Raw genomic sequence first — 24,526 nt, forward strand, 5'->3', positions numbered from 1 at the left:
CCGTCCTCTGCTTCCTTCTACATTCATTTCCATCACTCTTCTCAACCAGTCACTTTCATCCTTCCTCAGAATAAACAAATCTTGTCCAAGCAGCTAAAACCGTTTCCTGGGACTTGACTGTAGATGCATTGGGAATAAAGGGCTATGTGAATATGCAGTACAGGTAGCTTGGGTATGGAAGAGTGATTGCATACATGTGTGAGGGTCTCATCAAAAGATGAATGTGTTGTTGGGGTTTGTTCATTCCTCACCCAAAGCCACAATCGTCTTGCTTCTCTTCATCCATTCCCTAAAAATGAAGACCCTGGTGATTCCTCATGAAAATCATGCTTCAGCAGGATTATTACACCAACCTCCATTCCCATCCCCTTCGGTCTACACAATTTGCTTCGGCAATTTACCGTCCACTGCACAGACGGGTTTTGTTATCGTGTGTGTGTGTGTCCGTCTGTGTCCCGGTCATAACCTTTTTAGCATTTGAGCTGTCACATTTTCACCAAAGTTTTATGATAATATGGAGAACGCAAATGAATAATTTGGTCAAAAGGTCAAAGGTCAGCATCACATAAAATCGTCAATTTTCATCCAATTGACCGTAAATTTTAAGAATTTGCATATTGGGTAACTGAGTTGGTTCACCAATCAACAGCTGGAAGAAGAATTTTTTTTTTTTTTAGATCTGAAGGTCAAGGTTGCATAAAATCACCAATTTCTACCTGAGTGACCTGAAATTTCAGAAGTTTGCATATCGGGTCATTGAATTGGTTCACCAATGAAAAGGTAAGAGTCGATTGTTTGTTTGTTTTAGATCAAAAGGTCAAGGTTGCATAAAATCGTCAACTTTTGTCCAATTGACCTGAAATTTCAAGAATTTGCATATTGGGGCACAGAATTGGTTGACCAACCAACAGCTGGAAGAAAGTTTTTTTTTAGATCTAAAGGTCAAGGCTGCATAAATCAATTTCCATTTTGTATTTTTTTTCTTTTCGGTATTTTGAGGTTACGGAAGAAGAAGAAGACGACTGAATACAAACGGACGCCGACGGAGTGTGCATTTTCACATGCTTTCTAGCTAAGTATTAAGGACAGATTGGGTAGAGAGAGTTTAACCCTCTCCGGGCCGCCCACTCGACTTCACCCGGTCCACGTGGGGAGTGTGGGATGTGGGTCTTGGTTACGCGGACTGGTTTGTTGTTATTGCGCGCTGCAGCTGGACCTCGGATGAGAATCCGGCCAAGGGTCGTGACTGGGCTTGGGATCGCACTCGGCCCTGCGGTTGGGCGACCAGAGAGCGTCGATGGCTCGCCGTGCGGCCTGTACGCCGTGCGCCTCGGCAGGAGACCCGGTGTTTACGTGTCCTGGTGAGATAATAACCGCATTACTAACGTGAATTCATTCATACATCTGGACGAATCTAATGTGCATTAATAAATAGTACGTACAATATTTGTATTAAAAGGCGTGGCATGCCTCTCGAGTCGCTGCGCGTCCGGCATACATCGGGACGTCTTCTTCTTCTTCATCGCGAGTCAAACTAAAGGGCGTGAGCCTAGAACTGCGACCAAAGCCAATAAGTGGTCGGACTGTTCGAGGACCCCTCCCAATAGGAAAACAAAATGAAGCCTTTTTTTTTTTTTCCTCAATAATAAGTATATAAAAGGTTGGAAAATCAATTTTCCTCATTTTATTTGGTATCAAATGGAGGAGCAAAGTGCCTCTCCCTTTATATAACGTAATGGACGGACTGATCGGATGGACGGGCGGACATGCCCAATCGCTTAACCGCACTTTTCGCTTTGCGTGCATGGGGTAATGAAAATATTTAATTTGCATTTTGAAAAAAAACCCAGCCCTCAGGTAGAATATGTATACCGCACATACCACGCGGAATTCAAAACATTAATTATATATCGATGACACAGTGGTCGCCGCTTAATACACCACCTGGGGACCGGGGCTATCTGGTCTTGTTAGCGATGGTTTTATAAAGCAAAGCTTGCACATTAGGCAACAAAATTATGTTTATGTTTATTTTTCTTTTTGTCACATTGTCTGTATTTCTCCACATAACAAACCAAACACAGATTGTAAAATGCAGTACATATGGCCTAATTATTAATGAACCGCCGAATGTCTGTCTGAACCATGGGCTGCGCTCTCAAAAGATCCCTGACGTCACCTTCAAGTTTGTCAAACCCTGCCATGATGTCTTCAGCGGCGTCATCATCAGAATCCTGGCCCGATATATTCATATCGTTGATTTCAGACACAAATCAAATCAAAATCTTTATTTCCAAAACTAGAGGGTATTCATAGAATACTTACCCTGCGCAGTCAACTTGGTGCCAAATTATGACATCATAATGAAGGCACCAATGACGTCATCATTAACATATTCCCCATGGGGAGTACGTGACAATGAGCCTTGTTTCAATTTTCTCCATTGAGCTGTTTCGGAGACATAGAGGTGTAACGTTTTTCCAAGATGGTGTCCATACCACGTGACTTATGACGTCATAATAATGAATACAAAAATTCTACAGGTGGAGGCGCTCCTATGGTACAATTTCGTGTCAATTGGACCAATGGTTGCCGAGAAAATGAATTTTAAAAATGTAGACACGTACGTAAGCCACACGTACGCCACACGTACGCCACACGTAGCACGTACGTAACCGAATGCCTAACCCTGCTTTTCGCTTCGCGAGCGCAGGGTAATGAAAAAAGTGGTGTTATTGACTGATGGATTGGTTTTATTAACCGATGTTTCATAACACATGAACCATAGGGATATGTCCGGACCGGGTCAAAGTGGTCCTAAAAAGCGATTGGTTTTATTAACCGGTGTCTTCTGTACTAATACACTTCTTGATGCTGCAATTGACAAGTTTGACCAAAATCAAGACATTGTTGATGTGAAAACAACGACACATGCGACGGCCATCGTGTTATATCAAAGGTGTAAACTCACGGCCGATGAAACGTATTCCACGCACTGGAAAGAGAGCATTGGATGTTGCAGAATGTACGGAAGAACACCTTCATCCATGATGCTATTCCACACAAGAGGCCAGAGCCACCACCTGTGACATACATTTCCAATCTGGATATAAAGTCAGATGTCACATCACAAAGCAAGACCAAAGATTTGATTTGGGAGCTGTCACGATTTGTTAGCAGGGGTACCCTCACCATTCGCACACGGAGTGCCTTCAACGCTCTGACTTTACTGGAGTACGAGTTGTGATGCATTTTCTCGCTCTGATGGTAACATCCAAAATAAACTATTTTGTTTTTCAAAATGGCGTATCTTGGAGACCAATAGTATTTGTTTGGATGATATTTTTGTTGAAGATAACAGAAGGGGCGCAGTTATGCCCCTGCTGGTTCGGGTGGGAATTTTGGAATTTGGCCATGGTGCTAGCGATAGCTCACTTACTCTTCACGAAGGACACCATTGGATCTTTAATAACACCCATTGTTTTCATGCTGTGACGTGCATAGGAGCTGCCGAAGCAGTTTCATTGGCTAAGGAGTACAATCCTGGACGTGTCACCACTCCCAACGCAGGATGGCGTATCATCCCAGTAAGCTGGTACTCATTTTGCCAACCTCAGAAGGATGACAGGCTGAGTCAACCCACCTGGTGTTGTTTCAACAGCATTACAGGGGTTCAAACTCAAGACCCTAAGGTCTTAAGCCAGCATTCTTAACCGTTGAGCAAGCACCAGGCATACCGTGGGATCTTCAACGTCCACCAACTAATGCCAGTAGATGAGATGCCCAGTTTAACGTCCATCCTAAACAAACCACGTGTCGAGGTTAAATCACTCACACTTTTCAGCCTTACCATCAGCCATGATCTTTCTTGGGCAGACCATATTTCCAAGATGGCCTCGAAAGCCGACTGGGCTTCCTTCTTTGTGCAAGGTCTTTCCTTGGCCAGTCTGAACTTTTGACAACCAACAAGGCCTTCATTCACAGCTTGTTGGAGAACTCCTCTCCGCTTTGACCTGGCGCCCCTGCCTCACACCTTTCTCTTCATGCCGTAGAAAGCAAGGCCCTCCACATCATTGTGGTCTCTCACGGCGCGAAGTTGAGTGTCTGTTACTTTCACGTCACAGACAGGTTGTTGGCCTCTCTGTATTCTCCCACCTCCTTCATGGCCTTGCACCCTCTGCTCTCTCTCGGCTCTGTCCTCCCCAGGTTTCTGCAGGGCCAATACCCTCCCCTTATTATACTCCCAAAATCCAGGCTCACTGCTCATCTCCACTCATTCATTCCTCTTTTTTCCTGCCTGTGGAACCAACTTTCACATTCTCTGCAATTTAATTCCCATCTCCGATCAACCCCATCCAAACCGTGGTCCTTTCCACCTTGTTAGACCACTACCTCTCCCCCCCCCCCCCCCGGCCCCCCACAAATTTCAAGTTTTTTTGTTCCTGACAGCTTGCTTCTGTTTCCACCTTGTTAAACCACTACCTCTCCCCTCACTCCCCCCCCGGCCCCCCACAAATTTCAAGTTTTTTGTTCCTGAGAGTCTGCTTCTGTTTCCACCTTGTTAAACCACTACCTCTCCCCTCACTCCCCCCCCGGCCCCCCACAAATTTTAAGTTTTTTGTTCCTGAGAGTCTGCTTCTGTTTCCACCTTGTCCATCCCCTGCGGCCTCCTCTTCTTACCGCATCTCTTGTTTGTCCGTCTTCGTCGATTTTGTCCCTCGGCCCTGCTGTTGGCGTTTCCCCTTCTCTTTCCGCGGTTCCTTTTGTTCTGTTGCGTCCTGATCCATTCTGTGTTCTAGCTCTTCCACGTGTCTCGACATTACATACAAAAAGAAAACAAAAAATGGATATCTCCTGTTTAGCATGATAAAGGTTGTCACAACAAATATTGAAATTTAATTCATTAATATTTATAAAATGGGAAAGCAATGGCAAACCACCTAGTATAACCCTTGCCAATAAACTGTTTTGGCAGTACTGACCCTGACTTCAGGCAGAACACCAGAATGATAAAGAAATAGTGTAAAATACGATGCATTTTAGTATCTTTAATAAAATATGTTCATAATCGCACCTTGTATTGATCAAAATAAGAATGTGTTCAAATTCTCCTCGTGTACTCGTCCTGTGCTGTGTGTTGAACAGGGAGGAATGCAGACTACAGGTAGAGGGCTTTCCCGGAGCTGTCTACAAGAAGTTTTCCTCAAAGAGCGATGCAGACACCTTCATCGAAAGCACATCCATGACGGATGAAACGAGGGTACTCAAAGATCCGAGTAAGTCTGAGTTTAAAGCTCCTTACATCAGGACCCCACAGCCTATAGAAGCTTCGATAGTGTGCTAATTAACATTTGGTAACTTACGGGACAGTTAAGTATAACTGATACAGTTTATCTTTTGGGTGCCCGGCACAGCCACACCGCCCGGCAAAACCAAAATTGAGGCTCAGGTTGGGGCAAAAATACCAGAGAATGTGGGGGTTTCAATCGAGATAGAAGGGCAGAAGGGAACAAGCGGATTGGACGGACATGCAAACACGAGCTGTAAGGAAAGGTGAGGTTAGCGGGAATAAACAAGATCATCATTGGTTATGGGGGGGGGGGGGGGGCTTCGTGAGACAGCATCGAGCTGCAACCTCCATGCAGTGGAAGGATAAATGTGATTGGACAGACACAATATGTCATCCGTCATGTAGAGGATGTCCAGGCTCCTCCGCCAGCTTATAAACAATGCCGCAGGGAAAGTAAATTCTCATCTATATTGTTATGTCGGGTGGGGTAGTGATATGTAGAGCCATCTAGATCTGAATAGGTAGCGTGCTTCGCTTGTCGCGGTAAGGAATCTGACCTGTAATAAGTTCTGTGTGTTTAGGCGTTTTGTCGGTTAAGAGTATACCTGTGAGCATACCAGGATGTTCGAGTGATAAGTAGCGTAGGGATTAAAGAGTAGCGCCCCTGTGTGTCACACCTGGTAGCTAAACCTTTGTCCCTTATGGCAATGCACACCAACATAGACATGTAGTTAGGTCCCTATTGCAACACTAAATACCTCCCTTCCCTGACATGACTTTGAAAGACGAACAGGCAAGGAAACCAGGCCGGGGCACCGCCGATGATGGCCGCCGCCAATTACACCTCCGACAGGCCTATCCACCTCAAGTGCCACACGCTATGACCACGGAACAGGGAACGAGTGCAGGGGCAGCGCGGTAGGCGCGGACCTCCAGCCGGCGAGTCGGTGGAGGGCACTGATTGGGTGGTGCGCCAGGGCTGACGTCACCACCGCGGGAAGGTTATTTAAGGGAGCGCTGAATGCCATTTTCGCTCTGGCAGTCTGCCAGTTCTCTTGCAGCTCTTGCGTCTCTTGCGGTTCGTGCTCTTGTTTGCGCAGCTAGCCCTTTTGGACATCCGGCGCTTCGTCTTACGCAGCCCGAGTTGAGTTGAGTCATAGCCCGAGTGGAGTTCGCTTGCTTCTTGCACGTTTGCTTCGGGAGAGCTGACTGGGACGTGGCAGGCCGATCGTGGGTGAAGATCGACCTCGCTTGGAGCCGCTAGCCTGTGTTGGACGCGCGGTGCTTTTCCTGCTGTGGGACCTTGTGGGTGCTTTGGAATTTGGAGCAAGGCATGGTGGCGCGTGAGCACGAGCGGAGCTTGGAGCCGCGTGGTGGACGATACCCTGAAAGACGACAAGACAGATAAGCTCGCACACCACAGACGCACATAACGAACGTGTTATTTTCAGTAATTCTCCCCTCGTCTCATTTCTGAAGTCTGGTGTGTGGGATCCAAATTTAGTTGCTTTATTTGATTACCATCACATTTCATTGTTTCGGGTTCCATGAAATAGACGTGTTTATTTTTGTACATTTGAAATCTTGGTTGTTGAGTACATTCATTTCCCCGCAGCTGCCATCGGTTGTCCAAGGTAAGTGCTTTTGCCACAGCCTTCCATTTTCCTTCTTCCTCCCGCGCGACCATAGTAAATCCGTGTTTGGTTATCGCCTCAAATAAATCCGTTCAGGCCTATCCGCGGTCTCTGGTGTTAACCGGAGTCGCACGACAATATTATTGGTTTGATCAATAAATGAGATTAATATTTGTGGTGGCTTTGAACCTCTTTGATGGTGTATTCAACTACGAATCGTCCACGTGGTTTTGTAGACAACTTACGGCTTCCTCATCAAACTGAAGAAGAGGCTGACGTCGAGACGACTTCGGGGAGCGAGCGAGGTCCAGGTCTCGGGGAAGAGACCGCTGCTTGCAAGGATGACGACCTGTCAGAACTTCCATTTTTCCACGTTGGTGAGTTATTTCCCTCGATGTTAGCAATCAATTTTATACATCAACCTTTGGACATGTCCTCACACAGGAAAAAGGAAACAGGAAAAAGCCTCCTAAGTATTCTGATTTGATGGATTTGGACCAAACTTGGTTGATGAGTTGAGTAGGTGACAAGAACGAGCCGATTAGATTTTGGTTAAGGTGTGAATCCAGATCCGGCCTATCAGTGGGATACAAAACATAAACTGTTCAGCCTGGCGGAGGTGTGTGCTCCATCGAGTGCCGTTCTAATTTTGAGTCGTGTTTGTCCTTGTGTACTCCTTGGTGTCTGAGAGTACAAAATAAATAATCAAATATATACAATTGTATTTAGTTGTTTATTCTTTATTTATGAATTCACATTCACAAGTGGCGGAACTGAGTGGCGTGCTGATGATGAGGGGAGTGTCGTTGAAGCTGAAGGGAAAGGTGTATGCTGCATGTGTGAGAAGTGTTATGATTTATGGGAGCGAGACATGGGTAATGAACGTAGAGCAGCAACGAAGGTTGGAAAGGGTGGAAATGCGAATGGTTCGACGGATGTGCAGAGTATCGTTGAGAGAGAGGAAGACAAATGATGAATTGCGAAAGATGATGGGAATAGAGCCTGTGATTGATGCTGTGAAGAGGAACAGGTTGAGATGGTTTGGTCATGTGTTGAGGAAGGATGAAAGTGACTGGTTGAGAAGAGTGGTGGAAATGAATGTAGAAGGAAGCAGAGGACGGGGAAGACCGATAAAGACTTGGCTAAAGATGGTGGAAGAAGAAATGCGGGCAAGGGGGTTAACAAGGAGAGATGCAGAAAATAGGGCAAAATGGAGAAGATTGTCATGGGGACCGCAAGGCTAACCCCCGCTCTAGCAGGGAAAATGGCCTTTAAAATGCATGTTGTGTTGTTGTTGTATTCACAAGCCTAATTCTGTCTTTGAAAACCCCAGTTTGTACGACAGTAACAAAACTTTCTTCCTTGTCATTAACTTTATAATTCGTCTGTGTATGTACCATTTTATATCATTAACTCTACTTATCAACAGGGAAACTGGCCAATGAACTTCACATTCCATCAACGTGTGACAACGGGCATTATCCATGTTTGCATTTGATTTATCGATGGCTTTATTGTTGCGCACCGTGTGTTTTTGGGTGCAGGAGGTGTGCCTGTGGTGTACACCGATGGGTGCTGTTCGTACAATGGGAAGGACGAGGCCCGTGGTGGAGTGGGAGTTTTTTGGGGTCCAGAGCACCCCCTGTAAGTCCTGGAATCTGTTCGGCTTGTTCTTTAAAACTCGCTTGCTTGGCAAAGACTCACAATTGGGAGTCCTTTAACATTCTTATGGTGTGTTAACAGCACACATGAACCGTCGACCTGTTTGCCTCCACCACCGAAGGTGGACACAGGTTATGTTTTCACCCCTGTTTGTTTGTCTGTCTGTCTGTGAGCAAGATATCTCAAAAAGTAATGGACGGATTCGGATGAAATTTGGTGGGCAGGTTGGGTGCGTTACCAGGACGTGTTTAGATTTTGGTGAAGATCCAGATCCGCATACTAGAATGTTTTTAAGTGATTATTCACTATTGAAATGAATGGATGAATGAATGATCGTTTTAAAGGCCATTTTCCCTGCTAGAGCGGGGGTTAGCCTTGCGGGCCCCATGACAATCATGGTTCCCTGTTTGAGGCAATGTTTTTATGGCCGGATGCCCTTCCTGGCGCCAACCCTTAGTCGCCTCTTACGATGCGCAGGGATACGGTGTACCTATTCTAAACCAGGGTACACACCGGGATCATTCATCCCAGCAAGCTGGTACTCAATTTGCCGACCTCGGAAGGATGACAGGCTGAGTCAACCCCCCTGGCGTTAATTGAGCGATCGACCGGGATTCGAACCCAGGATCCTAGGATCCCAAGCCGGCACCCTAACCGCTAAGCCAACACCAGGCTCTGCATCTATCTATAATTCCAGTAATCTCTGTGTGTGTGTGTGTGTGTGTGTGTGTGTGTGTGTGTGTGTGTTTGTCTGTGACCGCTGTTTCTCGACAACTACCGGTCCGATATACTTGAAACTTGCCAGGTATATTGCTGGGGACCCGAGGATGTGCCTTTTCAAGGTTTCATATTAATCGGAGAAGTAGTTACCGAGCTATGGCGATTTATTTACCAAACTCCGCAAGCCGTTCGCTTTGGACCAAACCATTTCATGTAAATAGAGGGGGGGGGGGGGGGGGGGTTCTGTGGTCGTTGCGAATGGACCAAACCATTTCATGTAAATAGAGGGGGGGGTTCTGTGGTCGTTACTGCCACGTGGTTTCAAAGTTTTTTTTTGTTGTTGTTGTTTGCACGCATGCTTTTTTGCACGCACGTACGGGCACCCACGTACGGGCACGTCCTAGTCTATCTATAATTCCAGTAATCTCTGTGTGTGTGTGTGTGTGTGTGTGTGTGTGTGTGTGTGTTTGTCTGTGACCGCTGTTTCTCGACAACTACCGGTCCGATATACTTGAAACTTGCCAGGTATATTGCTGGGGACCCGAGGATGTGCCTTTTCAAGGTTTGAAATTAATCGGACAAGTGGTTCCCAAGGTATGGTCACCGTACTCGCAAGCCGTTCGCTTTGGCTTTGCGAATGGACCAAACCATTTCATGTAAATAGAGGGGGGGGGGGGGTTCTGTGGTCGTTCGCTTTGGCTTTGCGAATGGACCAAACCATTTCATGTAAATAGAGGGGGGGGGGTTCTGTGGTCGTTACTGCCACGTGGTTTCAAAGTTTTTTTTTGTTGTTGTTGTTTGCACGCATGTTTTTTTGCACGCACGTACGGGCAAGCACGTACGGGCAAGCACGTACGTGCGGGCACGCCCTAGTTATATATGAGTTGGACTAATATCGGCGTAACAATTAATAAGTGCTCCGACGGGATGGTGTTGAGGTAATGCACTTATCACTGAGCTGTCTGCTCTGGGTTCGCTTCCTGACCCTAACTTTAACTGTCGGATTGGTGTTCTGCATGGAGGACGAGACATCGATGCGTGCGCCGTCCCTCAGGCGGGTGTTAAGTCAGGTGTCCCATCTGCTAGCGTCATCTCAACTTAAAGTTGGTGGATATGTTTCACGAAGAGTGGGTGAGTTACATCCAGCATCGGGAACAAATTACAACCTCCTGTCCAAATGGCCTTCAGTTGAACGTCAGGCCCCTGCTACCTGCTTAGTGAAAGACTTGGGCCAAAACCTCTGCCCTCGGCCGACCCGACAACCTTAGAATCATTTTGGCTGTTTAAAGAAATAGCAAGTCGTTGAGAGAATAACAAATTGAAAGATTCACGAGGTCAGTGATGAATCGAGTGTGGGAATTAGAGCTGTTTTGGAATGGATTGGAGAGGTTAAAGAGGAAGGCAGATCACGCTCGACATTAATAATTAATAGCTACATACTTAAAAACCCCATGTTATACCTTTTAATAAAGACATGTGATTGATCTTTCGACTGCTAATGATTCCTTTTACTTTCCCACTTTTTACCTTTTACACTGCTGCAGAAATCTCAGCGAACGCCTGGAAGGAAGGCAGACGAACCAGCGAGCTGAAATCGTGGTAACACATGTGTTCACTTTGTTTTGTGAATCAACGGCAATTAAAGAATGGTGTGATTCTTGATATATATATATATATATATATATATATATATACAGTCACGTGAAAAAGTAAGTACACCCCATGTAAAGTTTTGACTTTTTCAACATATTTCAACATACAGCTATTTGATCTTCATTTCAACAATATTGATAGATAAAGGTGATATAATATAGCAAATATCATGAAACATTTACATTTTGTCGTCCATTGTATAATTTAAATAAACATAAATGCAAATTTCGCATGTGGAAAATGTAAGTACACCCTTCGCTCCAATAGGTGGTATTGCCCCCCTTTTGAGGGGTTTCTTGCATGCACAGCTCGTTTCAAATCCCCCCACAACGTCTCGATGGGATTTCGATCCGGGCTTTGACTTGGCCATTCCAGAACCCTCCATTTCTTTCTTTTCAGCCATTCCTTGGTGGATTTACTGGTACGTTTAGGGTCATTGTCATGTTGCAAGGTCCACCTTCGGTTGAGCTTCAACTTTCCGTCAGATGGCCTCACATCATCCTCAAGCACGCTCTGGTACAATGAAGAATTCATAGTGGATTCTATGATGGTGAGCTGCCTAGGCCCTGATGCAGCAAAGCTGCCCAAACCATAATATTTCCACCATGATGCTTTACAGTTGGTATCAGGTTCTTGTGGTCAAATGCTGTCTTTGGTTTTCGCCAAACATGTCTTCTGGTACTGTGGCCAAATAGCTCTACCTTTGACTCATCTGTCCAGAGCACATTGTTCCAGAAGTGCTGGTCTTTGCCCAGGTGTTCATTGGCAAACTTTAGTCTTACCCTGATGTTCTTTCTGGACAGCAAAGGTTTCCTCCTGGCACACCTCCCATGTAGATCAAATTTGTGCAGCCTCTTTCTAATGGTAGACTCATGCACTTTGATATCAACAGTGGGAAGAGCTACCTGTAGGTCCCGTAATGACGTTCTGGGGTTCTTAGAGACTTCTTTCAGCATCTTGCGGTCTGCTCTCGGGCTGAACTTGCTGGGGCGGCCTGGCCTGAACTAGTTGGCAGTTGTTTGGAATCTTCTCCACTTGTAGATGATCTTCCGGAAGGTCGAATGATTGATTTCAAATTGTTTGGGGATCTTTTTGTATCCCTTCCCAGACTCGTAGGCATCTATAACCTTCTTTCTGAAAGCCTCAGATAGCTGTTTTGATCTAGGCATGGTGACGCCACACACTTCAACAACAAAGAGCAAACCAAACTAAATGTCTGAGGTTTAAATAAGACAGGTTCCTCCAAGATCCTCTCTAACGATGTTCTAATCATTTGCACCTGAGCTGGTGCACCTGATTCTAATTTTAGGTATTTGAAGTAGTGATAAATGTGGGGGTGTACTTACTTTTTCCACATGCGAAATTTGCATTTATGTTTATTTCAATTATACAATGGACTACAAATTGTAAATGTTTCATGATATTTGTTATATTTTATCACCTTTATCTATCAATATTGTTGAAATGAAGATCAAATAGCTGTATGTTGAAATATGTTGAAAAAGTCAAAACTTTACATGGGGTGTACTTACTTTTTCACGTGACTGTACATATATATATATATGGTTAACCCCTGCTCTAGCAGGGTAAATGGCCTTAAAATGCCTGTTGTGCGTGTGTGTGTGTGTGTGTGTGTGTGTGTGTGTGTGTGTGTGTGTGTGTGTGTGTGTGTGTGTGTGTGTGTGTGTGTGTGTGTGTGTGTGTGTGTGTGTGTGTATATACACACTTTATATGCAAGGAGGATATTGAAGATCTGTGATAACTTTATTGATTAAATTTTTTTGCACAATGATATGCCGGGTATAATTCCTGGATACCGATAGATTGAAATATGAAATGGAAATGTTGGTTGAATGGGACTTGAAATACCATTTAATCACATGTGCAACAGGTAGAATTACCTGAGCAGGTCGAGTTTAATCTCGAACCATGAGTTCGGCAGGGTTCTGTGATGGGGAGGTATTGGAAATTAAATTTAATATCAACTTCCGGAAATGTGTGCTTCAGGTTTGGTCGTGTTTCATCTAAATTGAAGGCCTTACAAAGCAGCCAAGTGTTGATAAGTCGGTGAACTTTCACAGCAGCAATTGCTTAATGATCACTGGAGTGTTGGATAGGTACCTTTGGTACTGCTGGATGTTTTGTGTACTTGGTGGTAAAGCATAACTTGCTTGTACACATGCTTCGAGCTGCATTTTGTGTTAATTTGTGTGACATTGTTTTAAACATACAGGCAGCATGTCGTGCAGTGGAACAAGCTCACAAGCTTGGTATGTCGAAGTTGGTCGTGTGCACAGATAGTATGCACACCGTTCAAGGTAAAACTCACCTGGGCTCGTGACTCCCCACCTCATATCAACCACCGCGCTTGTACATTCCGTCACTTGCGTTGGTTCCATGTCCGCGTTTACTCCCAGCGTGATGTCGTATTGTCTGTGTCATCCAGGCATGGGTTCCTGGGTCGACCTGTGGAAGGCACACGGTTGGAGGCAAAGCCACGGACGGCTCGTTGTAAACAAGGATGATTTTCAACGACTCGATGAACTCTGCCAAGGCGTACACGTCACATGGGTGTGAAATTGTCCTTTTTGGGGTTTCTTCATGATTATCAACTTTGCCATTTGTGCAATGCCATAATGTTTGCTTGGTATCCGAAAAGTTCCTTTATTAGTCCCCTACCGGTGTACACCGGAGGGGACTACTATAGGTTTGCACTCCGTCCCTCCGTCTGTCAGTCTGTCCGTCTGGCAGTCCGTCACGCAAAGAACAGTTTTCCGGACTGTTTTTCTAAACTCTTAATGCTAATGATTTCAAACTTGGCACATGGTTTCCCCATGATAAGTTACAGATCAAGTTCGAACTTCACGACGTTTCGATCATTTTTGACAAAGTTATGGCACTTTGAACTTTGGGAATTCTGATAATTCTGATGATCCTTAACTCAGTGCCATTTTAAGTTTTAATTTCCTTTAAAAAAAGATTTTCTCTGCAATAATTGGACCGATTGAGATCAAATTTTCACCGTAGGGGGGACTCGGTCTGTAGAATATTTTAATGGTAATTGTGACGTCACAGGTCACGTGGTTCGGCCGCCATTTTGGTTTTTGTGAAAACACGAAAACCCCTTTTTCTCTGCAACGGCTGAACAGATCGAGGCCAAACTATGCAGGCAGAATCGCATACCCATGACGAACAAAAAGTCAGCGAGCATGACGTCATGCGGCACATGGTTTCAGAGTTATGACGTTTTTAAGCATGAACCTTTAAAACCGAGCTCCTCCCTCATTTTTGATCCAATCGAGGGGAAACGTCACAGATTTGTTCAGCATGTCAGTCTACTAAAATGTCCTTTTGGAATTTGCGATTGGGCATGTGGTTTGGCAGATATCGTTGATTAAACGAAAAAAAATAAAAATGGATATCTCTTGAATCGCTAGTACCTCAGACCGTGAGTTGGTAATTATATAATTCACACAGTGCAATACGTGCAGACTGCTCCATGGAGCGACCTTGCGGGCTTATCAACGAGGTGACGCGTGACACACATGTGTCTCAGCATACCTCAGATCAAGTTTGAAAACCAGCATCAACCGTGCATAAATTTGCATGTTCGATCATTTTTGACAAAGTTATGGCACTTTGAACTTTGGTAGGGGACATGTATTGCAGCGCAATACTCAGAATGCTTGATGTGATTGTTCTTGATCACCCCTGCGGGACGGACTGCTTTTAATGTCAAAACACACCCGTGGGGACAGACTGCTTTTTATTTTGAACACACCCGCAGGACAGACTGCTTTTTATTTTGAACACACCTGCGGGACAGAATGCTTTTTATTTTGAACACACCTGCAGGACAGAATGCTTTTTATTTTGAGCACACCCATGGGACAGACTGCTTTTTATTTTGAACACACCCGCAGGACAGACTGCTTTTTATTTTGAACACCCGTAGGACAGAATGCTTTTTATTTTGAACACACCCACGGGACAGAATGCTTTTTATTTTGAACACACCCGCGGGACAGACTGCTTTTTATTTTGAACACACCCACGGGACAGAATGCTTTTTATTTTGAACACACCCGCGGGACAGACTGCTTTTTATTTTGAACACACCCACAGGACAGAATGCTTTTTATTTTGAACACACCCGCGGGACAGACTGCTTTTTATTTTGAACACAACCATGGGACAGACTCCTTTTTATTTTGAACACACCCACAGGACAGAATGCTTTTTATTTTGAACACACCCGCGGGACAGACTGTTTTTTATTTTGAACACACCCGCGGGACAGAATGCTTTTTATTTTGAACACACCAATGGGACAGAAAGCTTTTTATTTTGAACACACCCACGGGACAGAATGCTTTTTATTTTGAACACACCCACGGGACAGAATGCTTTTTATTTTGAACACACCTGTGGGACAGACTGCTTTTTATTTTGAACACACCCGTGGGACAGACTGCTTTTTATTTTGAACACACCCGCAGGACAGAATGCTTTTTATTTTGAACACATCCGCAGGACAGAATGCTTTTTATTTTGAACACACCCGCAGGACAGAATGCTTTTTATTTTGAACACACCCGCAGGACAGAATGCTTTTTATTTTGAACACACCCGCGGGACAGAATGCTTTTTATTTTGAACACACCCGTGGGACAGAATGCTTTTTATTTTGAACACACCCATGGGACAGACTGCTTTTTATTTTGAACACACCCGCAGGACAGACTGCTTTTTATTTTGAACACACCCATAGAACAGATTGCTTTTTATTTTGAACACACCCACGGGACAGAATGCTTTTTATTTTGAACACACCCGCGGGACAGACTGCTTTTTATTTTGAACACACCCACGGGACAGAATGCTTTTTATTTTGAACACACCCGCGGGACAGACTGCTTTTTATTTTGAACACAACCATGGGACAGACTCCTTTTTATTTTGAACACACCCACAGGACAGAATGCTTTTTATTTTGAACACACCCGCGGGACAGAATGCTTTTTATTTTGAACACACCCGCAGGACAGAATGCTTTTTATTTTGAACACATCCGTGGGACAGACTGTTTTTTATTTTGAACACACCTGCGGGACAGAATGCTTTTTATTTTGAACACACCCATGGGACAGAATGCTTTTTATTTTGAACACACCCACGGGACAGAATGCTTTTTTTTTTAACACACCCACGGGACAGGATGCTTTTTATTTTGAACACACCCGTGGGACAGACTGCTTTTTATTTTGAACACACCCGTGGGACAAACTGCTTTTTATTTTGAACACACCTGCAGGACAGAATGCTTTTTATTTTGAACACATCCGCAGGACAGAATGCTTTTTATTTTGAACACACCCGCAGGACAGAATGCTTTTTATTTTGAACACACCCGCAGAACAGAATGCTTTTTATTTTGAACACTCCCGCGGGACAGAATGCTTTTTATTTTGAACACACCCACGGGACAGAATGCTTTTTATTTTGAACACACCCGCGGGACAGAATGCTTTTTATTTTGAACACACCCACGGGACAGAATGCTTTTTATTTTGAACACACCCGCGGGACAGAATGCTTTTTATTTTGAACACTCCCGCGGGACAGAATGCTTTTTATTTTGAACACACCCACGGGACAGAATGCTTTTTATTTTGAACACACCCGCGGGACAGAATGCTTTTTATTTTGAACACACCCGCGGGACAGAATGCTTTTTATTTTGAATACACCCGCAGGACAGACTGCTTTTTATTTTGAACACACCCGTGGGACAGACTGCTTTTTATTTTGAACACACCCGCAGGACAGAATGCTTTTTATTTTGAACACATCCGCAGGACAGAATGCTTTTTATTTTGAACACACCCGCAGGACAGAATGCTTTTTATTTTGAACACACCCGCAGGACAGAATGCTTTTTATTTTGAACACACCCGCGGGACAGAATGCTTTTTATTTTGAACACACCCGTGGGACAGAATGCTTTTTATTTTGAACACACCCATGGGACAGACTGCTTTTTATTTTGAACACACCCGCAGGACAGACTGCTTTTTATTTTGAACACACCCATAGAACAGATTGCTTTTTATTTTGAACACACCCACGGGACAGAATGCTTTTTATTTTGAACACACCCGCGGGACAGACTGCTTTTTATTTTGAACACACCCACGGGACAGAATGCTTTTTATTTTGAACACACCCGCGGGACAGACTGCTTTTTATTTTGAACACAACCATGGGACAGACTCCTTTTTATTTTGAACACACCCACAGGACAGAATGCTTTTTATTTTGAACACACCCGCGGGACAGAATGCTTTTTATTTTGAACACACCCGCAGGACAGAATGCTTTTTATTTTGAACACATCCGTGGGACAGACTGTTTTTTATTTTGAACACACCTGCGGGACAGAATGCTTTTTATTTTGAACACACCCATGGGACAGAATGCTTTTTATTTTGAACACACCCACGGGACAGAATGCTTTTTTTTTTAACACACCCACGGGACAGGATGCTTTTTATTTTGAACACACCCGTGGGACAGACTGCTTTTTATTTTGAACACACCCGTGGGACAAACTGCTTTTTATTTTGAACACACCTGCAGGACAGAATGCTTTTTATTTTGAACACATCCGCAGGACAGAATGCTTTTTATTTTGAACACACCCGCAGGACAGAATGCTTTTTATTTTGAACACACCCGCAGAACAGAATGCTTTTTATTTTGAACACTCCCGCGGGACAGAATGCTTTTTATTTTGAACACACCCACGGGACAGAATGCTTTTTATTTTGAACACACCCGCGGGACAGAATGCTTTTTATTTTGAACACACCCACGGGACAGAATGCTTTTTATTTTGAACACACCCGCGGGACAGAATGCTTTTTATTTTGAACACTCCCGCGGGACAGAATGCTTTTTATTTTGAACACACCCACGGGACAGAATGCTTTTTATTTTGAACACACCCGCGGGACAGAATGCTTTTTATTTTGAACACACCCGCGGGACAGAATGCTTTTTATTTTGAATACACCCGCAGGACAGACTGCTTTTTATTTTGAACACACCCGCAGGATAGAATGCTTTTTATTTTGAACACACCCGCGGGACAGAATGCTTTTTATTTTGAACACACCCGCGGGACAGAATGCTTTTTATTTTGAATACACCCGCAGGACAGACTGCTTTTTATTTTGAACACATCCGCAGGACAGAATGCTTTTTATTTTGAACACACCCGCGGGACAGAATGCTTTTTATTTTGAACACACCCGCGGGACAGAATGCTTTTTATTTTGAATACACCCGCAGGACAGACTGCTTTTTATTTTGAACACACCCGCGGGACAGAATGCTTTTTATTTTGAACACACCCGTGGGACAGAATGCTTCTTATTTTGAACACACCCGCGGGACAGAATGCTTTTTATTTTGAACACACCCGCGGGACAGAATGCTTTTTATTTTGAATACACCCGCAGGACAGACTGCTTTTTATTTTGAACACACCCGCAGGATAGAATGCTTTTTATTTTGAACACACCTGCGGGACAGAATGCTTTTTATTTTGAACACACCCACGGGACAGAATGCTTTTTATTTTGAACACACCCACGGGACAGAATGCTTTTTATTTTGAACACACCCGTGGGACAAAATGCTTTTTATTTTGAACAGACCCGCAGGACAGAATGCTTTTTATTTTGAACACACCCACAGGACAGAATGCTTTTTATTTTGAACACACCCACGGGACAGAATGCTTTTTATTTTGAACACACCCGTGGGACAGAATGCTTTTTATTTTGAACACACCCGTGGGACAGAATGCTTTTTATTTTGAACACACCTGCAGGACAGAATGCTTTTTATTTTGAACACACCCACGGGACAGACTGCTTTTTATTTTGAACACACCCGCGGGATGAACTGCTTTTCATCTTTAAAGGTTGGAGAAACAAAGGAAACAAAAATATGTAGTTTGAGGTTTGCTTCACAAGCATAATAAAGAGGGACCCAACAGGTGGCTGGAAGTATGCATGCTCCAGAAGCAAGAGATGATGGATTGATGATAATAACGTATTGTACATGTCCGTACCCAGTGGAACTGCTGTCATGTTATCTGGACTAGAAAAGAATATCGGATTAAATATAATTTTAAATTCCTGCAGTTTATTCCCATTGTTGTGCAGACATGTCCAAACGCATCTACTAATAGCCCTGTGTACGGACAGGTGCACGTGCAGGGTCATAGCGGACAGCGTGGGAATGTGGAGGCTGACCACCTGGCGAAGAGAGGGGCAGCTGTGCCCGGGATCCAGAGCTCTGTGGGGTATGGAGGTCGCGAGATGGAAACCATCAGCTAATTGTGCACCGAATGTTAATTTACACTTTGATCATCTCTCCTCATCCACTCTCTGTCCCTCTTTTTTTTCTTCCTTCAAGGTTTAAGTTTAATGTGATACACCAAAACACACCTTTAATTGCATCGCACAAAAAGAAAACAATAGGTTTTTATTTATTCTGTTTATATACTGTTTAAATAATTTAAATTATCGAGATATTTCTGGGAGAGTTCCACGTGATGTTCTGCATGTTACCGATTTCATTTGTGTAATCCTTTGCAGTAATCCAGTAATGTAAGGGATTATTTGGATTGCCTTTTTGAATTCATATTTGGATTTTGTTTCTCTATGTTTATTTAATGCATTAAAAACAAGAACGGCACTCGGTAGAGCACATTCTTCCGCAAGCCTGAACAGTTTACATTTTGTAAACCAATGATGGGCCAGATCTGGATTCGGACCTGAACCAAAATCGAATCAACATGTTCTTGACGTTTAACCAAGTCATCCACCTTGTTTTTGTCATAATCTGTCCACAACCTTTTGAAATGTCTTGCTATATATCGGTTTTAGCCATACCACTCAATGGTGAAGAATCACTTAAAAGATTCATTGATCTGGATCCGGATTCGGATCTACACCAGAATTGAATCAATTCTTCTTGTCACACACCCAACCTGGCCACCAAGTTTCTTCCAAATCTGTCCACAACCTTTTGGGATATTCTGTTCACAGACAAACAAACAGGGCTGAAAACATAACCTCTGCCTACCTTTGGTGACGGAGGTTAATATGAAAGACTCTTTATCATGTTAAAGTATTGTCGCGCAACCGCCGAAATTAATATCTGGCGGTCGCGGATGCCGATCACGAAGGCTTTATCTCCGAGGCGGAAACTCAATGGCGGATTCCAAAATCTAAAACACCTAAGCGCGCGGAATGGAGGGAAGCGGCGCAAGTCCCCCGCAGCCTTAACTATCGAAATCAACCACCCGGTAAACTGCGTTCAGATATATGTACAAAAATAATGCAAGGGTTTATTCAGGAAAAGTAAAAACAGTAAAAACACGCGCCGGTAATAAAATAAGGTACTAAATTGGGATCCCACACACAACAGATTTCAAACACGAACAGGGGATGTGAATGAATAAAAAGAACACATTATGTTAAATGTATACGTGGAGCTCGGCGTATCTGTCTTTGTCGTCTTCTTCTGCTGCTGTCCAACACCAGCCCGCTCGGCCCGACCGCACACCACGAGGTCTTGCTCCGAGCTCCGATCCTCTCGCCGCCCACGAGGTCCGTGCACCAAGCTCCAAAGCACCCAATGCAGGCCAGCGGCTTCACACGAGGTCGATCCCCACACGAAGCACGAAAAGACAGGAATGGAGAGAACGCAGGTGTGACTGCACGTCTCGTCCTTCCAACTCGCTTCTCAACTGCGCACTGCAAAACCAACTCTCGACCACGAATCCACTCTCTACTGAACTGCCAGGGGCCAGGAGTGAACTCGTCTCAACTCAACACCAACTCGTGACTCATGGGCTGCGCGACTCTCAACTCTCAAAAACTGCTTGTGCACACGAACTCGGAATCAGATCTGAACTCCTGCTCAACTCGTGCACACCTCAAACGAACTCGCCCATTCTGAACTCCCCAAAATGGCGTCCGGCCCCCGTTAATATCTCTGGCCGATGACGTCAGCTTTGGCGCACTGTCCTGCCAATCAGAGCCTCCCCCGACTCACCGGCTTGTCCATGGGCATGCCCACTGCGCCACTCTCACTCCCGTCCCCTGCTCCTTGTGTTGTAGCACGTGCTATGCAAGGTAGATAGGCCCTCGCGGAGGTGCAAATGGTGGTGGCCATTATCGGCAGTGTCCTTCCCCGATTTCTTCCTAAGTCATGTCAGGGGGGAAGGGCATCATTAATTTTGTACTGAAGGTCCTAACTAGTGTCTATGTGGTCTACAGTGCCATAAGGGACAGAGGTTTGACTACCAGGTGAGACATACAAGGGCTCTACTCATTAACCCCTACACTACCTATCACCCGAATCTCCTGGTAGATCCACAGTTGTACACCTTGACCGACAAAACGCCTACATGTTCCTACATACCGACATGTTCCTACTAAACGCCTACATACCGACAAAACGACAAACGCCCAAAACGCCTACATGATCCACAATAACTTGGACGGTGGGAGGGATTTTCGAAGCTCCACACGGTCTCCACGTTTTTCGAAGTTAAGTCTGTTCACAATTGTATTTTGTCGAAACTGTATTTATCTTTCGGTGTGTGAAGTTATTGTGTGCAACTTTGGTTGTTTCTCGGTGTTTATCTTTCATAAATTGATCGTCTGTTTGCCGTGTCGCGAGCAAGGCCTTTGCCGCGTCGCGAACGATTTGAAATCGAAGTTAAGTGATTGTTCCCATTTGTATTTTCGTTAAAACTGTATTTATTTATGGTGTTGTACGTATATTGTGTCCCGACGAAGTTTTTTCGGTGCAAATCTTTCATACCTGTATTGAAAATCGTGTTAATTCGTGTCGTGTCTTGAGGCCTTGTACAGTGTGCACTGTACAACCTTGAGGCTTTGTTTTTCTCTCAGCGGTCCGTCGTTTGTGATCCAATAACTTTCGTTCTCTGTATTCCCAGTCTTTTCACCCATAGCCTACTTCCTTGTGTAAATCTCAACTCAAAAAAAAAAAAAAAAAAAAAAAAAAACTTTTCCTTCTCTGTTCTCATTCGTTTATTCATTCTTATTCGTTCGTTCGTTCTTCGACCACGTGTTTCTCCCCCATTTCCCCAGATAGTTTTCACTCATTAACCTTCAATGTTTACACTTTCCCCTCAAGTTATGTATTCCGTCATATTTTATAACACCTTTTTCTTCTTCTTCTTTAAAAGGCTGCTTTCGACTTGCTCACCAAATCAATTCATCCCAAAAAAAATATCCATCTCCTATAGTGCCTTTTTTCTACATTCCCTAAACTCTCCTGCACTCCATCCTCCATCCAGCGTCCTTAAACGTATTTTTAACTCGAAGGTCACAAGAAACTCATTTTGCAATAAATGTTCGTTTCCCATAAATCGTACACTTTCAAAAATCCAATCTCACCCCTCCCCTCCAAATCTTCCCCATAACCCCTCCCCTCCAAATCTTCCCCATAACCCCTCCCCTCCAAATCTTCCCCATCACCCCTCCCCTCCAAATCTTCCCCATCACCCATCCCTTTCAAATCTCCCTCCTTGCCCCCTCCCTCCTAAACTACCCCCTCACCCCTCCCCGCCAAGACGCCCCCTCGCCCCTCCCCTCCTAGACTCCTGCCTCACCCCTCCCCTCCAAATCTCCCCCATATCCCATCCCTTTCAAATCCCTCCCCTTGTCCCTTCCCTCCCAAACTCCCCCCTCACCCCTCCCCTTCAAATCTCCCCACCCTCATTGCTTCTCAATTTCCCCCCTCTCACTCCCCCTCCTCAAAGCGTCCTCCCCGCTTCTTCCCCCTTCAAACTCTCACCTCCATCTCCCCCAACCTTCTGCCTCGCTCTTCCCCCTCCTCAAATAACACCTCATTGTGGCTCACCCAATCACCATCAAACCCTTTGTCCGCCCCATCCTTCCCTTTCTCCGAGCTATTCTGAAATCTCTGACACACCTTCAACAGCTCTCCCTACCTCTTCCACCTCTTCCACATCTTACCCTACCCCTCCTCCCCCCTGTTCTGTATCTGATGCTCCCCCTTCCTCTTCATTAACGGTATGGACCTCAAACATCCGGGGCCTTCGTTCAAACTTAACTGATCTCTCCATACAGGTTGCTTCTGTCAAACCAGACGTGATCTGCTTAACAGAAACTTTCCTCCTTTATGATGTCTCTGATTCCATAGTATCTCTCCCGGGCTACTCCCTCCTCCGGTATGATAGACCTGAGCCTCGTCCTGGAGGCGGGGTTGCTATCTTTATCAAAAATTCTCTTCCTCACTCGCCCTGCACTGCACTTTCTCCACCTCACCCCCAGGAATACCTCTGGCTACGGCTTCCCCTTCGCTCCCACCTCTTGTTCATATGTGTGTTGTACCGTCCACCAAACAGTGATGACTCCATCTACATCTCGCTGTCTGATGATATGGACCAACTTCTATCTACTCATCCCAACTCTCTCTTCCTCATATGTGGTGATTTCAACTGTCATCATGCCAGTTGGCTGGGTGTGGGTACCTCTCTCACCAGCCATGGCTCCTCAGCAAAGGACTTCTGCGACTCACTGGGACTGACACAATCTGTCAATTTCCCGACCCGGATCTCAGTCAACGGAACATCTTCTCTTCTGGACTTGGTTATGACTAACTTCCCTGAAAATGTCTGCTGCTCTTCTTCTGCTCCGATCGGATCATCTGATCATGTCCTTGTTAAAGTGGACATCTCTCTGACCATCCTCAGGGAGCCTGCTCAGCGTCGACGAGTCTGGCATTTCACTCAGGCCAACTGGCACGGTCTTCAAGCAGCCATCAATCATCTGGACTGGTCTCCCATCTCTACCACCTCTGACATCAACTCATCCTGGGAATTCTTCCAAAGTAAATTGCTCTCTCTCATGCACAGATTTATCCCATCTCGTCTTCAGTTGTCATACCCTTCCTCCCGTCCATGGTACACGGAATCTTGTGGTGAGGCTGTTGCCCAGAAACAACTTGCCTTCGTCTCCTGGAAAGCAAATCCAACGGAAGGAAATCTCATTTCCTTTCACAAAGCCCGAAACAAGTGTGTGGCCACCCTCAGGAGAGCCAGGAAACAATATCTCTCCGTTCTCAAGACCGAACTCTCTTATCTGTCTCCCTCTTCCAAATCCTGGTGGCGTCTGGTCAAATCCGTTTCTGGTGTTTGTTCCCCCTCCATCCCCTCCCTTACCTCAAACGGCTACACAGCTGACTCCGCACGTGAAAAAGCTGAATGCCTCAACTCTGTGTTTGCCTCTAAATCTTGTGTCCCAAACCCATCCCTCTCTGTACCCACCATACCCAGTCGTACCCTGCTGCTCCTGGACTCCGTGTCCTTTCCTCCTGACAAGGTGGAAAAGTTTCTGTCAACCCTCGACTCTGATTCTGCAACTGGACCCGACGGCATCAGCCCACGGGTCCTAAAATCCTGCTCTGCTGCTCTATCTCACCCTCTCTCTGT

The 24,526-nt window shown here is 44.9% G+C and overlaps 1 protein-coding gene across 1 annotated transcript; it reads left to right on the top strand.

The window, feature by feature from the left end:
* Positions 1-996: 996 nt before the first annotated feature.
* LOC137438695 (ribonuclease H1) lies at positions 997-19,728 on the top strand. The gene is made up of 8 exons (XM_068133956.2): positions 997-1,361; positions 5,146-5,276; positions 7,161-7,301; positions 8,469-8,568; positions 10,851-10,905; positions 13,193-13,277; positions 13,406-13,530; positions 19,236-19,728. The coding sequence occupies exons 1-8, from the start codon at positions 1,162-1,164 to the stop codon at positions 19,365-19,367; spliced, it is 969 nt and encodes a 322-aa protein (XP_067990057.2). The 5' UTR covers positions 997-1,161; the 3' UTR covers positions 19,368-19,728.
* Positions 19,729-24,526: the final 4,798 nt, after the last annotated feature.

This window comes from Myxine glutinosa, chromosome 13 (assembly GCF_964187855.1).
Source record: "Myxine glutinosa chromosome 13, kmMyxGlut1.1, whole genome shotgun sequence".
NCBI classification, from domain to species: Eukaryota; Metazoa; Chordata; class Myxini; order Myxiniformes; family Myxinidae; genus Myxine; species Myxine glutinosa.

What these genes read in the sequence shown, in the direction of transcription:
- LOC137438695 (XM_068133956.2), top strand. Translation starts at nt 1,162, where the DNA reads ATGTGGGTCTTGGTTACGCGGACTGGTTTGTTGTTATTGCGCGCTGCA. An exon ending in CCCGGTGTTTACGTGTCCTG is followed by an intron (nt 1,362 to 5,145) that starts GTGAGATAATAA and finishes TGTGTTGAACAG; the next exon opens with GGAGGAATGCAGACTACAGG. An exon ending in AAGGCGTACACGTCACATGG is followed by an intron (nt 13,531 to 19,235) that starts GTGTGAAATTGT and finishes GTGTACGGACAG; the next exon opens with GTGCACGTGCAGGGTCATAG.